General features: G+C 41.0%; 1 protein-coding gene across 3 annotated transcripts; it reads right to left on the bottom strand.

Moving 5' to 3' along the window:
* Nucleotides 1-129: 129 nt before the first annotated feature.
* On the bottom strand, nucleotides 130-20,629 carry LOC137257708 (alanine--tRNA ligase, cytoplasmic-like). Of its 3 annotated transcripts, none has more exons than XM_067795100.1 (22): nucleotides 20,553-20,629; nucleotides 19,137-19,302; nucleotides 17,383-17,571; nucleotides 16,062-16,399; nucleotides 15,686-15,830; nucleotides 15,065-15,210; nucleotides 14,489-14,597; nucleotides 14,149-14,187; nucleotides 13,453-13,564; nucleotides 10,763-10,887; nucleotides 9,847-9,991; nucleotides 8,649-8,818; nucleotides 8,136-8,249; nucleotides 7,645-7,782; nucleotides 6,884-7,024; nucleotides 6,371-6,483; nucleotides 5,512-5,620; nucleotides 4,952-5,077; nucleotides 4,153-4,272; nucleotides 3,898-3,984; nucleotides 3,348-3,461; nucleotides 130-2,555 (listed from the first exon to the last, which is right to left on the bottom strand). In XM_067795100.1, the coding sequence occupies exons 2-22, from the start codon at nucleotides 19,278-19,280 to the stop codon at nucleotides 2,382-2,384; spliced, it is 2,898 nt and encodes a 965-aa protein (XP_067651201.1). In that variant the 5' UTR covers nucleotides 19,281-19,302; nucleotides 20,553-20,629; the 3' UTR covers nucleotides 130-2,381. The 3 variants fall into 3 exon arrangements, with proteins under 3 accessions (XP_067651201.1, XP_067651202.1, XP_067651203.1); XM_067795101.1 differs by having other exon boundaries at nucleotides 19,137-19,305; nucleotides 20,553-20,625; XM_067795102.1 differs by lacking the exon at nucleotides 20,553-20,629 and adding an exon at nucleotides 20,118-20,424.
* Nucleotides 20,630-21,037: the final 408 nt, after the last annotated feature.

Below are 21,037 nucleotides of genomic sequence, written 5' to 3'. Positions count from 1 at the left end.
AAGAATGATCCTCATTGGCAGGAGAGGATGACATGCAATCACTGAGCCCAACCCACTCAGGTGCCTTTCAAAAAGCAGCATTCCTGGTAGTTTTATCCCTGACTCAGAACAGATTACAGAAAACACAAGTTGATGATGATATTGTTTAATGTCAATACTTGAGAATGACCTGACATTCAGCCTGATTAAATCAGCAAATAAGATGAAGCAACAGAGATAACGAGTCTCATCACATTCTGTAGTCATTACGTTCTCATTCAACATCTTTGCTCCTCAAAAGTAGTCAATATTCAACGAACAAAAGCTCCATAAGTGGGAACTGCCACCCTTGCTGGCATACTGCGAGCCTTTACCCCAAGTTCTGGTCAAGGTGGATGTGAAAATGTCCACTGGGACCAGGTCAGGTTACTGCAGCTCTGATGCTTACCTTTTCATGGATGTTTTATAATAAGTGTGGGTTTAAACCCACATTATTAATTTCTAGATTTCTGATGTACATATTGAAAACAGAAAAATATATGTGAAATCTCTACAAATAAGAAAGACAAATAGGTCTAAGCTTTTGAAGGAATTGTTAACTTCGAAAATGAATGAAAATATCTGAGGAGCTATAACATGGTTAAAGAGCTTTCAGAAGTATCTACTGTGACCAAACTGAAAACAACAATCTTTTCACAGAAAACCACATTTTGATATTTATGAAGACGATCTGAGACACTGAGCTGTCGTGCTAATCATGCACATTGTGCCAAAAGAAATACAAAAACAATTCAGGAAGTTACATTTAAAAAAAACAATACAAATACATGTCTGGCTTCTTGAAAATCTCTATATCGTGCAAACTTTGAGGACTGACCCCCATACTGAAAACAAAGTGGGGTGGAAAGCAATCATGGTGAGAATGGACTCAATCGAACACCAAAAGGTGGAAGCGGAGACAACTGAACAATTCTAGTCATCACTGACCAAACAACAGATAGCTCTATATTTGAGTAGTGTGTGTGAGGAGAGTATGGCTTCTGACCAAGTGCCCCAGGTAATAGTGCACTTGAGCCATACGTGCTGAAAATAGTCTCAATCAGAAAACAGTACACAAAGGTTGGTTACTGAAATAGAAAAGTGCCATTAGCTGATCAGTGGAAACATCCAGATTTCTTTTACAAGGTGTTTAGGATACATACAGAATGCAAGGTTTGCTAAGGACCACAACTTTAAAGATGGACCTGATGGTTTGTGGTAAATGTTGAGTAGTATACAATGTTAGACGATCAAGGTGTCAAGACCGTGTCCCAATGACTAAACACTCGTGCAGCGCATACTTGTACGCTTTAATAAGTGAGTGACTTTCTGTCCTCATTATCATCAACTGTCCCCAGACAGCATGTCCTGTGTACGATATCTCCTGCCATATGAAAGATCTAAGGTTTACATTACACAAGTAACAAATCAAGCAATGTTGGCATAGTTACTTAACTGTTAACAAACAAACATTTACATGCACATGAGTGTGACCCAGGAATGAGTGAATTAAATGTCACCAATATCAGTTTCTACAGCTAAACCTACATTGTTCACAAACCACAGATCTGGGATTTGAGCCCATGATCAGTACATCAAAGGGAGACAACTCTGCAAAGGTATTTGTATCACCTTGTGTCAGCTATGCCCACTGAGATGTGTACATCACTTAACCATTTCACACATGCCAATAACAGACAAAAGCTAAAACTACAAGCTAGTCTACAGCAGCTACCTCTAAATATTCACTGTTAGTATCACCATGACTCCTCATGTATGACTATGAATAAATCAAAGAAAGGATTACATGATAATGTTGATGCAGTGATAAATACTTCTAGCTGCTAAAGTCTACAACCAAAGAAAATGTCTTCTAGCTATAAACCGTCAATATAAAAGTGTTGTTATTGCATCTAGTATGCAAGGAAATATTCACAAATTCCAGAATCATAGGAGGTTTAGATACACATTTATTTGTATTTACCCAGTGGCATCTGCACCAGCAAGATGTCACTGGCAACCACGAGCAGAGGTAAGATCTGGACATCAGTGATGGGCAAGAATCACTGCACACTCCCTGAACATCACACATCAGTGAGTACACACGAACACATTCTTTCCTCAAAAAGAACAGAGAGTCCAGTTGGTGCCAGTTTGCCACAATAATCTACAATTTTTGTATTGGAAACATCACTTAGTAAAATATCTTTAATAACAGAGTAAAAAGAAAACTTTAGGGTTTTCAACTGTAGTTGAAGGGTGTCAGTGTCCTGTAAGCACAATGAATGAGGTGTTCAATTAAACATTTGTGTAGTGTGCAGATAAAAGAGCACTTGAGCAGAATGTATCATTGTCCTTCCTGTTCAAGAAAGTTTCAGCTGTGCAAACTCTGTTGCCAGTTTCAAGGCTTCCTGAAGTCCCTCAACATTAGATCCAGTGGCTTGTGCAGACACGTCCTTACCGCCTCCTTTCCCCTTGATAGTGGGGACAACATGGTCAACCCACGCCTTTGCGGTCAGGCCATTTGATGCAACTTCCTGTTAAGAAATATGCGGCATTTTTATATACGGAAATGATTTTTTTTCTGAAGACAAATTCAGCAATATCTGAAGTAACTGACTTCAACAGCACATCTATTATTCCTTACAACTGGGGAATACCATATCACCGTAGCAGAAAGGGACACATGACCTTCAGTTTTGCAATTTCCGTTTATGTATTTCAGTCTACTAGGGTAGAACTGGACTGTGACTGATTACTGTCTGTCATAGGGAAGCCTCTAAGAGACTCTTCAAAATCTTTGGGAGGTGGGGAGGTCAGCAATTGTTTTACACATGTACTCTGGTCTGCAATTTTGTACATAAAAATATTTGAAAATTATGCTTAAAATATGGGAAGGGAGATGGGGTCATTGATTTTGTACATGACATGCAGTGGAGACTTATTTTGTACATAAAATTTAGGAGTGGGGGGTCACAGTGTACATGCTTCTTCATAACAATCATCATCACCTCCCTTGTCATAAATAATGAACGGTCCCTAAAATGGATCACTGACTTAGGAACAGGCTATGCGTTCATAATTTGATTGATTGGTCCAAACTTCATTAAAGTTGACGTGAAAGGACTCTCTCTCTACCTGGTCAACCATGGAGACTGATTATTCATTCAAACATTTACTTTTGTTTAAGCTCATTGGGTACACACAATGTTAACACAAATGAAGTTTATGAAAAACTGCCAAAGTCATATTTTGAACACAATTAAACTGTTTCTTAATGTGGACAGCCCAATCACAAATGCACCCCTCCTTTCAGCAGACACACGTACCTTGGGAACACAGGACATACACAGGATCTTGCCCGACTCTTCATCCGTGGAGAAAAACATGGCAGCAGTCTCTGGACTTGAGGCCTTGTACTGTTTCATGGCAGCATCAAGAGCCTGGCACAACGAGGACACATTACTGCATCAGTCAACTCAACATTCAGTGTAGACTATTTTGAGGCATGTTCATATACTGAACAGCAAAAGAAAAATAATTTTCGAAGAAATGAAATCTCATAAATATAAGTGTTCAAAATTCATGTCTTCTATTCAAAAAACTGACAAAAAGCCAGGGTTGCGTTTCTTTTGCTGTTCAGTATATATTTGCAGAGTTTGTATGGAGGTACTGCAGGGTTGTACGAAAAGTTGACAGTGACAGATGGGATGCCTGCGAATCTTTATTTTATCATTATTCAATCGTTACAGTGAGTGTGGTTTTACGCCGATTTTAGCAATATCACAGCAAGGGACACCAGAAATGAGCTTCATACATTGTACTCCTGTGTCAACTGTGACAAGAACTAGCGTGTGATTTTAATGAAACTGAACTGACCTTAGCATTAGATCCTGCCTTGAATTCATGGACAATGTATTTGATGTTTGGGTTGGATTCGATCATCTTCTTGGCTTGTTCCACAACCTACAAGAACACAACAACAGGCATCAGCAACTTTGTGACACTGTGATATCACAAAGAGTATAAAAAATATCATCCAATAACACCTTCAGTAGAATGCATATGGGTCATTATGTGTATGGTCACATTCAACAATTCTTAAATTACATCCTTGTTCTGACAGTCTCTCACCTCGGTCATCACAGCAGCTTTCCTGGCCTTGTCAAGGTCGTCCATCTTCTTCTTGAGTCCCTTCAACTCTGACCTCAGGCTGTCCCTCTTCCAGTAGGAGATACCAGACTGTGCAACTTCCTGTCAAGGATTCAACAGTTCTGGATTAATCCCAATCTTAGTTGTACTAGAGAACACAAGTGTAAGAGTGAGTGAATGTCATGATGAGCAGATCCTGGCAAGATGGCAAAGGGACACAACTCTGTAAGCTACGTAGTTTCCTTTTGTATGTGTGCAATAAAGAATCAAATTATAAGATCATCAACTATCATAGAACATTATAGTAGAAAAGATTTTCCCATGCAATCAGTGCCAGAATACATGGTCGGTGACCATTTCAGAATGGATACAACTATATCAGCTTATGTACTAAGATCAATGGTAGAATGCAAGAATGTCCATGACATTCAGTGATGATAATCCATGATCAATCAGGAGGCACCCTCTAGCTACCCAAACATTAGGCACTGGCAGTGTATCTTGACTATATACAGGGAGGTGGAGTAGCTTAGTGGTTAATGTGTTTGCTCATCAAGCTGAAGATACAGGCTTGATTCCCACATAGGAACAATGTGTGAAGCCAACTTGTGGTGTCCCCACCATGATATCACTAGAACATAGCTAAAAGAGGCGTGAAACTAAACTCACTCACTCACTCTCGACTGCATACAGAAAACAAAGCTCTGTGCAATGTAAGTGTATCTTCTTAAAGAGTCAGTGCTACGTTGGTTTATCATGTAGGAGATTAGCCAGTACATACATTATCCAGCTGAACGATGAGGGCACTCAATTCTCTGTTGGTCACCTCCTGTGTCGTGGGGTTGCGTTCCACCTTGTCCTTCAGCTCGGAAAGGGACTTCTCCAGCACCTCACACCTGTGTATCGCCTGAAACCATCACCAACAGAGTCACCTACAACTCTCACCAACAGTGTCACATCCTACATCCATCCATACAGTTTCCCTTAAACAATTCCACTCAATCAAAATAATCTAGACTAAACTGTTAACAACATGAAGTTCCACGCTGCAGAATTTGTTTTGGTATCTACAGCATAACAACTGCCCCTTCTAATAGTAGGTACATTGCGTATGTTTTACTTCTTGCAGTTTATTCCACTAACTTTCTGAACACAACACATAATATGCTTCCATATGAAAAGGTTAAAAATGCCTTATTTTTCAGATCTGTAAAAGCATATCACTCGAAATCCGTTTGCAAACTAAACCAAAAATTATCAATAAATCACTGCTCTTATAAACATAATTATATCACAAACATATCAGGGCAATGAAACCTAGATGGCCACTGTGAATCTGACCTTGGCGGCCTCTGTTCCTGTGAGAGCAATGATCCTCCTGATTCCCTTGGCGATGGCTTCCTCTGTCTGTATGACGAACTGACCGACATGACCAGCTCTCCTCAGATGCCTGGACAGAGCAGAGTTAGTGGTAAGAAAGGCAAAAGCAACTCTCAAAGACATTTACGCAACTGTTGATCATGTGACAATATGTGAATTTTAGTGGTAGGCAAGTCAAAAAACCTCAAAGCTATTTTCAAATGTTGAACCTAATACTTGACTTATAGTTTCTCTGTTTCCCCACAGCTGCTGAAGTAGCACAGCGGTTACATTGTCTACTCATCATGCTCTGAGCCTGAGTTGGATTCCTCACATTGGTGCAAAATGGGAAGCCATTTTCTGGTGTCCCTTTCATCAGCTTGAATAATGCTTAGGGACACTACAAACTCAAACATGAAAGTAATGCAAGTATTTTTTATCCTAACAGGAAACACACTCAGAACCCTAAACTGATATGAGTTTTTGGCATAGAGTGAAACCTGATGGTGTTATCAATAAGTTTTGTTGTGTTTTTTAAGGCCCAAGTGACAACACATCAACTGAAGGAATGATCAAAACGCACCATACCAATGAACATGTGGGTATCATTCAAACACTCCTCATGAAATCAAACATGGACAAACTGTCAGCGGTAGGTGTAACCATGGTAACCAGCCGACAGACCAAACTGAGGAAAGGTATCAGTAGTTGACTGATATTTACTGTAAAATTGTATTTGTTGCCCAAATCAGCAACTCCTTGCCGTTAAAACTGCAAGAAATGCACCAAATTCATCAGACATTGGTGCTCTTTAGGGTAAGAAGTACTACAAATGTCTTACGTTCCACCACAGAACTCGACTGATGTAATGGAGGCACCAGGTCCCATAGGGTCAGCGATAAGGTCTTCCACAGGGATCCCCACAGACAAGATCCTGACCGGGTCTGGGTATACCTTCAAACACAGAGAACCAACAGCTGAACACAATTCTAGGATAATACAAACCCTGCTAACCGATACCTCATACACATAAAACGAAAGTCCCAACTGAACTGTTCTGGGGGTCTTGACTCCTTGTATTATTTAGTCACAACTCATACAATGTCATGTCTGTAAAGCTTGAATCAGACTTGATTTGGATCACCAACTGACCAATACCTGGTTGCCTCTAATGAAAGGTTGAACAATACTTCAGTCAAACAACAGTGTCTTAGATCACTGCCCATTCCTGACTTACCTGGCATTTGAACCCCCATGAACCAGTTTCTTGCATGACTAAAGATAATACACAAATAATGGCACTGGACAACCCATGGTTAGCTAATTACTGAGGGCCAGTTCTTCAGATTCTCACCTCATCAAACACAGCACGGAGACCTTGGATAGACTTGGCGTCAGCCAGGCTCGCTTCTTTTGCATAGACCTCTTCATTCTTGGTAGCCATCTTGTTTACTTCTTCCTCCACACTCTTCACTTCTTCTACTGACATGGCACCCTGGAGACACAACACAGTACGATAGTTTTGTTGTGGAATTTTGTTTGTTTATTGTTTACATCACATTTCGCAATGTTCTGGCTATACGGCAGCTATGTGTAAATATCATGTCTGGACAAGACAATCCAGCAGCCAACATTTTGGGCATCAATCAACACAGCTGGGATACAATGACGTGTCAACCAAGTCACCAAGTTTGACAACCTGATCCTATTAGTCACCTCTTTCAGCAAGCATTCATTACTGAAGGCCAATTCTAACCCACACCTTCAGAGGTTTGTAGCAGAGTAGGCATGCTGGGACATACCACGGCTGTGAAACAACCAACCGGTCATGTGACAAAGCAAAGGTTGTTTTGTGTCTCCAAGGTCAGCAAAAGTAGATCATGGTGGATTGCATATTATCAACCTTTGGCTACAGCAGAATCATTGCTGAAGCATGCACTGTCATCGGAACAATTTCTATATCCAGTTACTACAATCATGGTTCAGACTACAAACTGAACAAAATGTAAACTGTTTCAGCCTCTGGGCACTCCTCATCTCATAGGTTGTGAAAAGTCTTCTGTGATCCAAATAAACAAGGAACTGTAAATCACAAGTAATTGTTGCAGTACTGACCTTGGCAGTGAAATCAAACCGAAGCCTGTCTGGGGCAACAAGGGAACCTCGCTGGTCTGCTTCCTTCAGGACAGCACGCAGACCAAAGTTCAGCATGTGGGTACCTGTATGGTTCTTCATGACTGCACACCGCCGATCCTGGAATAGCAACTTCAGTGATTAATATTTGCTTCCTAATTGGAGACATTTTGTCTTTTACTTATTTATTGAAAAAATCATGTCACCTAAGGCAGATATTCTGTGGAATTTGCCTGGAAGATATTTGATAAACCTGGTAAGCACAGATAACCTTAGTTGAACGGATCTTTGAGAGCCATTCAGAAGTTGGAATACTAAGAAAGAACAAGACTTATGAAGAAAAACAATGTACATGGATAAGAATGTATTTTTTTCCTTCACTATAATCCAAGCTTTCGCATGTGCTACAAGTTTGTGGTCTCACTGAACCTGTTTACAATCATAAATAGATACAAAGAACACATGCTACATACTTCATCTACGGAAAGTTTGACAGCATCCCCAACTCGAAGTGTTCCTTCAATGGTTCCAATGTGCAACACGTAGCCGCCCCGCACCTGCACGTTCTTCACACGGAACTCCACATCCTAGAGTAAACACAAACATTCGGTTTCGATTACAGCCATAAAGACTTCTCATCTGTTAATGTCAGTTTGAAAGCTTGACTTGTCCGATGTTCTTCACTCATTTACTGTTTGATACTGTTTGAGCTTTTGTATCGCTGACAGAGGTGATGTAGTTTGCTTGGTGAACAACTGTTGGATGTTTCTTACGAGGAGAGTGTTGATGTGTGTGCAAGTACATGTCTGCAGGTAGAACGTATTCGGACAAATGACACTGAAGGAAGACATGTTTGTGTCATAATTCTATTTATGAAATCTATAGCTAAAGCCTAGGTCCTATCACAATCCAGACATGTACAGACAAACAATAACGTAGGTGTGGCCTAAACAAGTGACATGTTTATATAATAATCTTGTTTCTACCTCATCATCTTCCTTCACAATGAATCCTTCATCGTAAATCTGTCCGCCTTGCTCAGCGTAGAAGCTAGTTTTGTCCAGGAGGACGCCACAATCCTGCCCCGTTGTCACCTCCTGCACGAACTCCTTCTTGTACCGGAGACCAATCACCTTGGCAGTAGCTGGCTCAAACTCTGAATTACACAAACACCATCACCATGTGGAACACAGATAATGGACATCTTCCTGTACATACTTAAGTGAGTTGTGGATACACAATGCCATTTAGAAAGTGGTCAAATGTAACATGTTATAATTGGGTGAAATAGGTGGTTGACTTTGTGTGCTGGCGATTAGGAGCCTGATTCTGAGGGTGTGGGTTCGAATCCTGAATGTACTTTAGTGTACATTACTAAGAAAGTGTAATCCCAAATTTAACAAGCAGCACAAGTGAGAGTTAACATCACTTTGAATATTTCAGATTTATGACGGAATGAAGGACAAAACTCAAAGTGAGACAGGTTTTAGACTTGGCACTGGAATAGAGCTTACGATCATAAATTGCTACACTGCCAAAGGAACACAACTCTACACTGCACATTGTACTGTCTCAATACAACTGCCAGTCACCACACACCAATGACGTGCTGATTTTAATGGTTATTTATGAGTAAATGAAAATAATTAAAAGAGACAATGATGGGATTGGCATAGGATAAGAAATGAAGGTTCCTTTCAGTTGTATATGTTGATCTGTGCTATATACAAAAGGAGTCTGTACTGTAGATAGTAAGGTCTAACCAGAAAACCAGTTCATGATAGTTTAGGAAGCAGTCCCCAGTGGAACAATGTAACATTATGGCTGAATAAGCATTGTCTGATGCCATTTTTAGCGACATTGAAGCAATATCACAGTGGGGGACACCTGAAATGGGCTTATAACACTGCACTCATGTGGGGAATTGAACTCAGGTGTTTAGGGTGACAAGCAGATACTCTAACAATAAGGCTACCCCACTGACCATGTAACATTATGCACACAGATTGTGCACTAGACAATCGGTCTCTCTGAATCCATATTTCTAGTATATCAGATTAAACCAAACTAGCTAGAATACTCAAGATGTTTTGACCTAAACTTAGTACAGGGTGACAGCCCATTCTTCAATAGTGACATCAGCATGACAGGTGCCTGTTGTATTGCAGCTTCAATAACACTTACTGTAGGTGCCCTCAACATCAGCGGTGTAGGCATACTTGGGTGAGTCGTCAGTTGGGGACACCCCCCTGTTTTGTAAGTCGGTTAGTGCATGGACATCCAAGTTTATCTGCTCGGCCACTGCACTGCCAGCTCCTTGAGACATGACCTTCAAGTGCAAATGATTTAACCTTACATCATATGTAGGATCTTAAGCTAGCTTCAAACATTACCAAATCATTCATTTCTTCCATTTACTGAACATTCAAACATATGAAGAAAATCCACTGAACAGTTCTGGAGAGAACTCACTGACAAGAGGAAAACATTCATGTCCCCTTGTGACCTTAAAATGAAGGTCAAAGTCACCAAATCTGACAGAGACCTTTCACATATTATGATGAACCTAGGTACCAAATATGAAAAAAATCTAGTACACGGCTCTTGAGATATTCCAACTTGTACATATGTACAGTTGGAGCCTAATACTATATCCATTACCTTTACAAAGTCCATTACATAATGAGAATAGTTTCCCTTTCCTAAACACAAACCAGTGTTTTCCCAAATACATTTGGGCAAGTTTTCTGAAATTTTTTTCCTCTGATTTCTGCCTGGAAAAGATCTACCATTCTTCTTGTCTGTTCTATATCATACTGCATTAAGAATTTCCATCTACCTGACCACTGATGACCTATGAACAATCGGATAGTTCCAGACCAGACGAGCCTGTGATGGATATCATGAGCAACAACTCAAGGCAGCCCATTCCTAAAACAGACCTCTTTAGACAAGGGCATGTTGTAAGGGACTTGTTCAAATACTGAAGGGTTATACTGAGACAATGTAATCCTAACTGTAACATCTGTTACATTTAAACCAGTAGTCAGATGTTATCAAGCAATCTGCACAGAACCACTATAGAAAGCAACAAACACACCAGAGAATGCTGCTTGGCCTCATCAAAGGCCTTCATGTCAATAGACAGCCCCTTCTCCTCCGCCATGAGACAGGTGAGATCCACAGGGAAGCCGTATGTGTCATACAGTCGCCAAGCAACATCACCTGAAACAACAAGGTCTCTTTGATATGTTTGATTCCGTAATGGAGAACAAGCTGTCAGTTATGTGAATGTACAGAATTTTAGTTTTACTTTTAAAAGAATTAGCGTAAGTAGAAGAGTGAAAGGTTGCATTGTTCCCAGTCTGGAAAGTTCTGGAAAATTTCAATTCTGTTTCTTTATTGCTATACCCCATTCATACAATGACCTGATCCTTACAGTCCCCATTTACGGCAAGTGAGTAAGTGCATTGCTTCATGCTGCATCAGCAATACTGTAGAAAATGTCAAGTCAGAATTAGACAATCAAGTGACTAAAAGCATCCATCAATCCACCCATCCAGTCACCATCCATCCATTGTGTACACTACTAACCCATTCTCCATCCATTGTGTATACTCCTCACAACTCACCACCCATTCACTATACTACCCACCTCCCCATCCATTATGAATACCACTAACACCCAACCATCCATCCATTGAGTATAGTACTCACCCACCCAACACACATCCAACCATTGAGTATACTACTCACCCACCCAACACACATCCAACCATTGAGTATACTACTCACCCACCCAACACACATCCAACCATTGAGTATACTACTCACCCACCCAACACACATCCAACCATTGAGTATACTACTCACCCACCCAACACACATCCAACCATTGAGTATACTACTCACCCACCCAACACACATCCAACCATTGAGTATACTACTCACCCACCTAACACACATCCAACCATTGAGTATACTACTCACCCACCCAACACACATCCAACCATTGAGTATACTACTCACCCACCTAACACACATCCAACCATTGAGTATACTACTCACCCACCCAACACACATCCAACCATTGAGTATACTACTCACCCACCCAACACACATCCAACCATTGAGTATACTACTCACCCACCTAACACACATCCAACCATTGAGTATACTACTCACCCACCCAACACACATCCAACCATTGAGTATACTACTCACCCACCCAACACACATCCAACCATTGAGTATACTACTCACCCACCTAACACACATCCAACCATTGAGTATACTACTCACCCACCTAACACACATCCAACCATTGAGTATACTACTCACCCACCCAACACACATCCAACCATTGAGTATACTACTCACCCACCTAACACACATCCAACCATTGAGTATACTACTCACCCACCCAACACACATCCAACCATTGAGTATACTACTCACTCACCCAACACACATCCAACCATTGAGTATACTACTCACCCACCCAACACACATCCAACCATTGAGTATACTACTCACCCACCCAACACACATCCAACCATTGAGTATACTACTCACCCACCCAACACACATCCAACCATTGAGTATACTACTCACCCACCCAACACACATCCAACCATTGAGTATACTACTCACCCACCAAACACACATCCAACCATTGAGTATACTACTCACCCACCCAACACACATCCAACCATTGAGTATACTACTCACCCACCAAACACACATCCAACCATTGAGTATACTACTCACCCACCCAACACACATCCAACCATTGAGTATACTACTCACCCACCCAACACACATCCAACCATTGAGTATACTACTCACCCACCCAACACACATCCAACCATTGAGTATACTACTCACCCACCCAACACACATCCAACCATTGAGTATACTACTCACCCACCCAACACACATCCAACCATTGAGTATACTACTCACCCACCCAACACACATCCAACCATTGAGTATACTACTCACCCACCCAACACACATCCAACCATTGAGTATACTACTCACCCACCAAACACACATCCAACCATTGAGTATACTACTCACCCACCCAACACACATCCAACCATTGAGTATACTACTCACCCACCCAACACACATCCAACCATTGAGTATACTACTCACCCACCCAACACACATCCAACCATTGAGTATACTACTCACCCACCCAACACACATCCAACCATTGAGTATACTACTCACCCACCCAACACACATCCAACCATTGAGTATACTACTCACCCACCCAACACACATCCAACCATTGAGTATACTACTCACCCACCCAACACACATCCAACCATTGAGTATACTACTCACCCACCTAACACACATCCAACCATTGAGTATACTACTCACCCACCTAACACACATCCAACCATTGAGTATACTACTCACCCACCTAACACACATCCAACCATTGAGTATACTACTCACCCACCTAACACACATCCAACCATTGAGTATACTACTCACCCACCTAACACACATCCAACCATTGAGTATACTACTCACCCACCCAACACACATCCAACCATTGAGTATACTACACACCCAGTCCCCCACTCATCCATTGTGTATACTACTAGACTATTACTACTCACCCACCCAACACACACCCAACCATCTAGTATACTACTCACCCAATCCACCACCCATTCATTGTGTATACTACTGACCCACCTCGCACACACCCATCCAGTAAAGGTAAGACTGGACTATGGAGGATGACAGGGAGACAATGACATCACATACCTGGCAAGACATTTGTGTCCCCTAGTTTCCCGATTGTCCTCTCAAGGAGCCTGTGTCCACGGGACAATGTCTTCAGAAACTGGGCCTCTTCCTCATTAATGATCTCTTTCACCTGGACAATGCAACCAGTACTGATGAATCAGCATTGTCACAAACACAACAATACAGCTCTAAAAGCATCCCACACTTTGCTAACATGCCTCGCTCATTTATCCATATGAAAATATTCCTTTGTCATAATGGGAATTGTTCATAATAGCCTACAATGCCAGATCAACTTCTTCACAGGGGTTCTGTTGAATGCTGTATCAAATTCTGAGCATAACTAAAAGGTGTGAGTATGGTTTTACTTCATCTTTAGAAGTTCAACGATAACACTGTAGGGAGACTCTGGAACAGTACGCATACACCTGCAGGGAAGTATCACCTAGCAGTGGGGATGATGTTTTCCATAGTGTGTGACCATTTCCAGCGAGTGAGAAAGTCACTGAGTGAGTGGGTGATGTTTCAAAACCCTTTTACCAATAGTCCAGCAATATCACAACTGGGGAAGCAACATTGCACCCATGTGAGGAACTGAATCCAAGTCTTCTGCTTGGTAAGAAAACACTTTGGCCACAAGGCTACCACTCCATATTTTCACTGAGAAAATGCATTCTCATACAATAAACAGACACTCCATCTAAATATACTTACAGTTTCGGGGTCCTTGGTGACCTCTGGGAAAGCATCGCCCTATTGACAAGAGGAAAGAAAACTGCACTGTAAATATTGCCAAGGTAACAACATAAACACAGTCATTTGGTCTGAATAATGTGCGGTAAACAATATATTGTACATTGGATGAATCTTCAACAGTCAGCATTTAGCAGTGAGATACCATGCACAGCACATTCAGTCACAGTATATTGACAGGCTATTGAGAGGGTATAACATCACTGATCGCAGTGTTTCACTGTCAGAGGAAAGCCCAAAGTTAGGATGGAAACGGACAATGAATGTTTTTTATCTTCAAGCTGAAATACACCAACATTACCAGCAGTTGGACGACTGTGTCCACAAGCGACGCAAACATTCCTGGTTTCCCGTTCAGCTTTTCTGTGCCGTAACGTACAGCTCTTCTCAGTATACGTCTCAAAACATACCTGAAAGACGTATCATAATCAGTTTTTAGTGATGGAAATTGGTTTGTGCCTCGTCACAAAATATTTTCTGTAAATAGTAACATAAATCCTATTTCACATACTATTCTGTGGACATTGATCATAATTTATTAAATTCCTGTAGAGAAGATATCATCCTGGGTGCCTTTGTACCAAACAAACTCAGTGCACAGATTACCTTAAGTCTATGTTAAGGCATGTGAGTTATAGTCACCTTAGATCTCCTTGCACAATCACAATGCACCCAGTTCATTAGGGAACTTTCACTACTGAGGGGCTAAAATTGTAGTTAATCTTATTCTGTATCCAACAGAGTTGAGTGTTATCCAAACAATACATTTCGCATAACTAGACTTGTTCACGTACAAATTAAACTAGTAATAATGGAAAATGGTCTCATTGACTCTGATGTGTCTTTCTCATTAGTGACTGTTAAACTTGCCACTTACCCTCTTCCTGTGTTGTCAGGGCGCCCCCCATCAGACAGGGCGACTGTGAGGGTACGAGCATGGTCTGCCAACACCCTGTAAGCCATGTCCACACCATCGACATCCTCCTTACCCACCTTTCCTGTGTAAGGCCGAGTACCTGTGGCCTGGAAGCAGCCACAGAAACACCATTTAAACGGTGAAGGAACAGGTGAAGATTGGTTATCAGTTTTACATTACTGAAATATATGCACCTACAAAAGGTTTTTACAAAGGGATCGCTTGTTGAGGTCAATTTACAGACAGTGATATACAGTATTCAGTGATTATGAATGATGTAATTTTTTTAAACTAAAATATAAATTGTGTCCTTTTCACAAGAATATGGGTACTGCAGTTGCAGCTTGTCATACTTTCCATCTCAGTGTCTTACACTATTACATCATCCAGCAATATTTCAGCTGTATAATGGCGGTCTGTAAACAATCACATCTCGACCATACAAACCAGTGTCTGACATGAGCCAAGACTCAGACCATGATGACAACATATATCAACCAACCTACTCACAATCCTGCCTGTTACATCAAGTACACATTACTGATACCAGATTCTGTTCGAAAATTCCCAAGAAGCGGGTACCTTCTGAATAGCATCAAACAGGGGCATGAACACATCAGTGTCGTAATTGGAGCGCTTCTTCTGGATCACAGACACCAATCTCTCCAGACCCATCCCGCAGTCAATGTGCTTCCGGGGCAGGGGACGTAACTCTGTCTTAGACTCCCTGAAACAAAGAATTGCATTAAACCTACATTAGTGACAGACTAATGTTGTTTATGCCAACATGAAAACGTAAATTTTGCTTTCATCGAAAGAACACAGTCATTTGCAAGTCATGGGGTATTACATGTCATGAAATACTTCCACATATGTGTACAGTCTACCTGTCAAATGTTACATTTTTTAGAAACAGACTTTACAATGGACATTTAATTAATGAGGTTTCCATGGTTACCTGTTGTATTGGATAAACACAAGATTCCATATCTCCAACACATCAGGATCATCCATATTGACAAGATGTTTAGCATCACGGTTGCCAATTCTGTCGTAATGGATCTCCGAGCATGGCCCACAAGGCCCTGTTTCCCCCATCTCCCAGAAGTTGTCACTCATGTCGAAGGGCAGCACACGTTCTGGGGAAACGCCCAGGTTGATCCAGATGTCCCTGGCCTCGGTGTCTGGTTCTAGTCCCCCGGCTTCATATCCTCCAAAATAAGACACATAGAGCCTGTCCTTCTCAAGCTTCAATCTCTCGGTCAGTAGTTCCCACGCCCATGCACACACCTCTTTCTGTACAGATAGAAACCAGATTATTAAGAACTGGAGTTTCTATGACCAATGGCTGTATTTACAAAGGTAAATCTACCTATTTTCTCAGTCAGTTTCATCAACTAAATGATCAGCAATTGATAATGACGTAGGAGTTATTTGAAATTATTTGAAATAAAAAGTGCCAAAATCATAATATGAAAAACAAAACAATTTAATGATGACTGCTCTGTTTATCTGTTGTTAAATGATGAACGCGGCAACATTCTTTAAATGCTAAAGTCAGGACCAGACAATCCAGGACCCGTGAAGGTCCCGGGGTAGAATAGGCCTTCAGCAACCCATGCTTGCCATAGAAGGCAACTCAGCTTGTCGTAAGAGGCGACTAACAGGATCGGGTGGTCAGGCTCGCTGACTTGGTTGACACATGTCATCGGTTCCCAATTGCGCAGATCGATGCTCATGTTGTTGATCACTGGATTGTCTGGTCCAGACTCGATTATTTACAGACCGCCACCATATAGCTGGAATATTGCTGAGTGCGGCGTAAAACTCAACTCACTCACCCCCAGACAATCCAGTGAGTGACAGCATCAGCACTGACCTATGCAATATGCATCTGGGACATAATGAGACGCATCAAACATGTCACTGAGCCTCACTACTGAGTCCTGGTAGTTGTCTCCTGTGACAAACACTGGTTATAGAAGATCAGTCCTAACAGTGACCTTCAGTGTAAGATGGGTTCAGTATATGGTTGGTTGGCTGTTTAATGCTGCACTCAGCACATATGGCAGTAGTCTGTAAATGCTTCAGTCTTGACCAGACACTCTAGTGATCAATAGCACAAGCATCTATCTAAACAACTAGGACACGATGATATGTGTCAATCAAGTCAACAAGTCTAACGACGTGATTCCGCTGGTCACCTCTTACGACAAGTACTGGTTACTGAAGACCAATTCTAACCCAGATCTTCATATGTTTTCAGTATATGTACCTACCTTGTAGTAATCCCCAAAAGACCAGTTGCCCAACATTTCAAAGAAGGTGTGATGGTAGACATCTTTTCCCACATCATCTAGATCGTTGTGTTTCCCACCGGCACGGATACATTTCTGTGAGTTGGCGGCACGGACCAACTTGGCCATGTCACTATTGGGGTCCACACTACCCAGAAAGATGGGCTTGAACTGAAAAAGCCATTGATGCACCATGTACACTGTTGGAAAGAAGGTAATGTCATCATATTCTTTAATACGGATGTATTTAATGCAGTTCAAACAAAGTCCTTGAACTGCATTTAGAAGTGACAAACATAAAAAAAATGTTGATATAGTTATTCTATCAGGGCATGGCTGATTAACAACAATGTTTGTGAAAGAATCAGATGACCCTTAACTTCTATTAAGTAGTACATATTAACACAGCATACAGTCACAGGGACCAAGCAGTACCATATTTTAATGTCTTTTTGTATGGCGTTCCAGGGGGATCGAACCAGGGACTTTTAACTCTCCAAGTGGATGCTTTAACACTATAAAGAAACCAAGGCAAGCTCCACCACATCAACATATACTTGAGTGAGTATGGTTTTACACTGTACTGATCCCTTGTGGCGAATCGAACCCAGGTTTTCAGCATGTGGAGCAAATGCTTTAACTACAAGGCTATCCAACCACTTCCTATATTTCAAGTGCAATGGCCCAGATCATTACCACTGTATTAATAACCATTTCTATGATATCATAAGCAATGAGTCAAACTAATCCACAAACATCATTAACATCCAAGGAATCATGTCTTTCCATCCAAATCATTACGTTGCCTCCAGCAACCAGCGTTAGTTTCTAGGGATCAAACATGAGTGATAACAAACTTGACTATTCTGTGGCTGTAGCCATGTTACTATGCCCTCGATGTCTCCAGGGCATACATTCCAGTAAGTCTCCACTGTACCCTGGATGCATCTATGGCTCAGCCCGATAAATTTATTACTTCCCTTGGCTGGCTTTTCATCCAATCATCCAATCAGGTGTCTGCACTGGAAAGTTGAGCGAACCAGAACTCACTTTTGCTTTTTAAATCTTGACAACACAACAGAAGCAGTGGTTCTCTGTAGGAGGCAGAAGGAGTTTTTCCATTACATTTCCATAATTTCAGACCTATCAATTTGTCTGTATGATTTAGCTAAAATCTGAGTCGCACTGTAAACAAATCTTCACAGCTGCGACCGCTATCTTTGTTGACACTTGCAAGCTCAGTTGTAATGGCAGCTTAGCTGATTGGCTACTGTGATAACACTGAGCCAGCAAAGGGAGGTAATAAAGTTATATGGCTGACCCGGAGATGCATCTATAGTGGAGATTCATCAGAACGTATGCCCTGGAGACATGGAGGATGGATAAGCAGGAGGAACAATAACAGGGACAAACCATGGAAAAACGTTCATTCACCACAACATGTGCATGTCTGAGAAATATTCCAGCAATATCATGGCACGTGACACTAGAAAATGGCTTTACACATTATACTCATGTGGGGAACTGAATCTGTGTCTTCAGCATGAAGAGCGAACGCTTCTACCATCAGGCTACCCAACCATGACTTTTTACCACAGCAAACAAGCTGATAAAGCTGTCAATTCAATTACTTATAGCTCATATTTTCAGCATCTGTCATCCATAAATCACGACATGTGCTATACGAAATGTGAGATAAATATCAAAATGTAGACTAATTCATGATGACAACATACCTGGTTCATTCCAGCATTAGCAAAGAGTAGTGTGGGGTCATCAAGAGGGATAGTAGAAGAGGAGTGTACATAGGTGTGCTCCTTCTCTTTAAAGAAGTCAATGAAGATGCTCCTGATCTCAGCACTCGTCAAACTGGTATCCATTTTGGATAATGTATGTCCTCAACTGCTGAAAGAAATGGAGCAATGTAGTGTAATGGATACACAATGCCATTTAGAAAGTACTCCACTGTAACAACCCAAAAAAACGTACTTGAAATCATAATCCCATCATGTTACAATTCAATAAAATCACAAACATACTCTTGTCAACGAGTGCCCAAAAATCCAAAGTAAATGACTCTGAGGGTGTGGGTTCGAATCCTGGATGGGACTCGACCAAAACAAGTACTAGAATTTGTACTTTACTGAGAAAGTGAAATCCCAAATATGACATCTGTTGTATATAAATCAACATGAGCAAATGAGCAGTACTAAATGAGCTGTTTAAGTAACTGAAAATATATACAGTTGCCAAACATATCATGAGGGTGCAAGCAAATTAGTAGCCAGAATGTTATCCACACAGTGACAAGAAATTTTAGATTAATGACAAATATCTTAAGAATACCTATCATCAAAGGCTAGTACAATAACTAGCTTATAACACCTCTGACTTACTACTATTTCAAAATAACTCATAAAAGTAATTGTAAGTCATACAGGTAAGTTCAGAACTGAGCATTACCTCACCTAAAAATGAACAGGAATTCTAAATATTTAACTTTCACATTTTTTTTGCATTTTGCATGAGAGCCTTAACTTTCATCTGTAATCAAGCACAAACATATGACAATTTAACATGCACTACATTTACGTTGAAACATATGTGAATTACATAATCAGATTTCATCATCTAACAACATGCTGAAGAAAAGGCAGGTGGTGCATACATCTTTTACTATTACATTTTACAAGAAAAGGAATGAAATGCATACCGACCTTCTGTTACGTGTCAACGTCCTAAGGTAATTATGTCAGTATAATGACGTCTTCAGATCGACAGTGACAGAGCAGGGAAATGAATGAGTGTTTACATCGTGTGTCGCTTCGATCTATTTATATCGCCACACTAAAACTAGGTTTTGAATGTTGCAATATTTGGACACTGTCTGAAATCGCCACCCATGGTAGGTCAAGGTATGAGGTTTATCGGTCGTGCCAATGTTCTACAACATGTAAATTAACGCCGCACTTCGGGAAACGGTTTTTGTCAGTCAGAATGATGCAACTCCCGACTACGGATGGCAAGCGGCTGTAAACAGGTGTGTATCTTTCCAGGATTGCTTATTGAAATGAAATAGCGGCATGTGGGCTAAAAGGGATGGTTTGTTGAGATGACCTATTTGTAACAATGGACTAAAACACATTACCTACCGACAATCTGCTTGAAAAATGACTGATGTTATTGTTCAGTCGCCCAACGTGGTCATGGATGTGTGACAAGTTTGCACCCCATGTAGGAAATGTTTCGTGGTTTCATTATTCCCATGAGAAAATGTACTGCAGACATTCTGTCATTTTATTTGCACAAACATGATAGTGTACTGATTAAAAAAGACCTACCTTTTAAGACACAGTTTAAACAATCACACACAAATGCGCAAATTATGCGACTGTTTTGGAACAAATCTTATGGGTGAACAGTTACAGAAACACCGCCGCTTCTAACAACCAGAGCTGTCTTCCCCGAAGAGGAGCAGTAGTTTCGTACTAAAGTTGGCCTCGACGCGCCAAAACAAACCAGCCGTGTAGTCTGGCAGAAAATGTTGCAGGACGGCGTTTGGTACTTTTACTTTAAAAAGTATAAGTGCTATGCCTTTCCAATTTGGTATGAGGCTTTATAATTCTTCTACCATTGA

This window comes from Haliotis asinina, chromosome 12 (assembly GCF_037392515.1).
Source record: "Haliotis asinina isolate JCU_RB_2024 chromosome 12, JCU_Hal_asi_v2, whole genome shotgun sequence".
Lineage (NCBI taxonomy): Eukaryota > Metazoa > Mollusca > Gastropoda > Lepetellida > Haliotidae > Haliotis > Haliotis asinina.
Note: the sequence above shows the minus strand (reverse complement) of the source record. Positions and strands in the feature narration are given on the sequence as shown.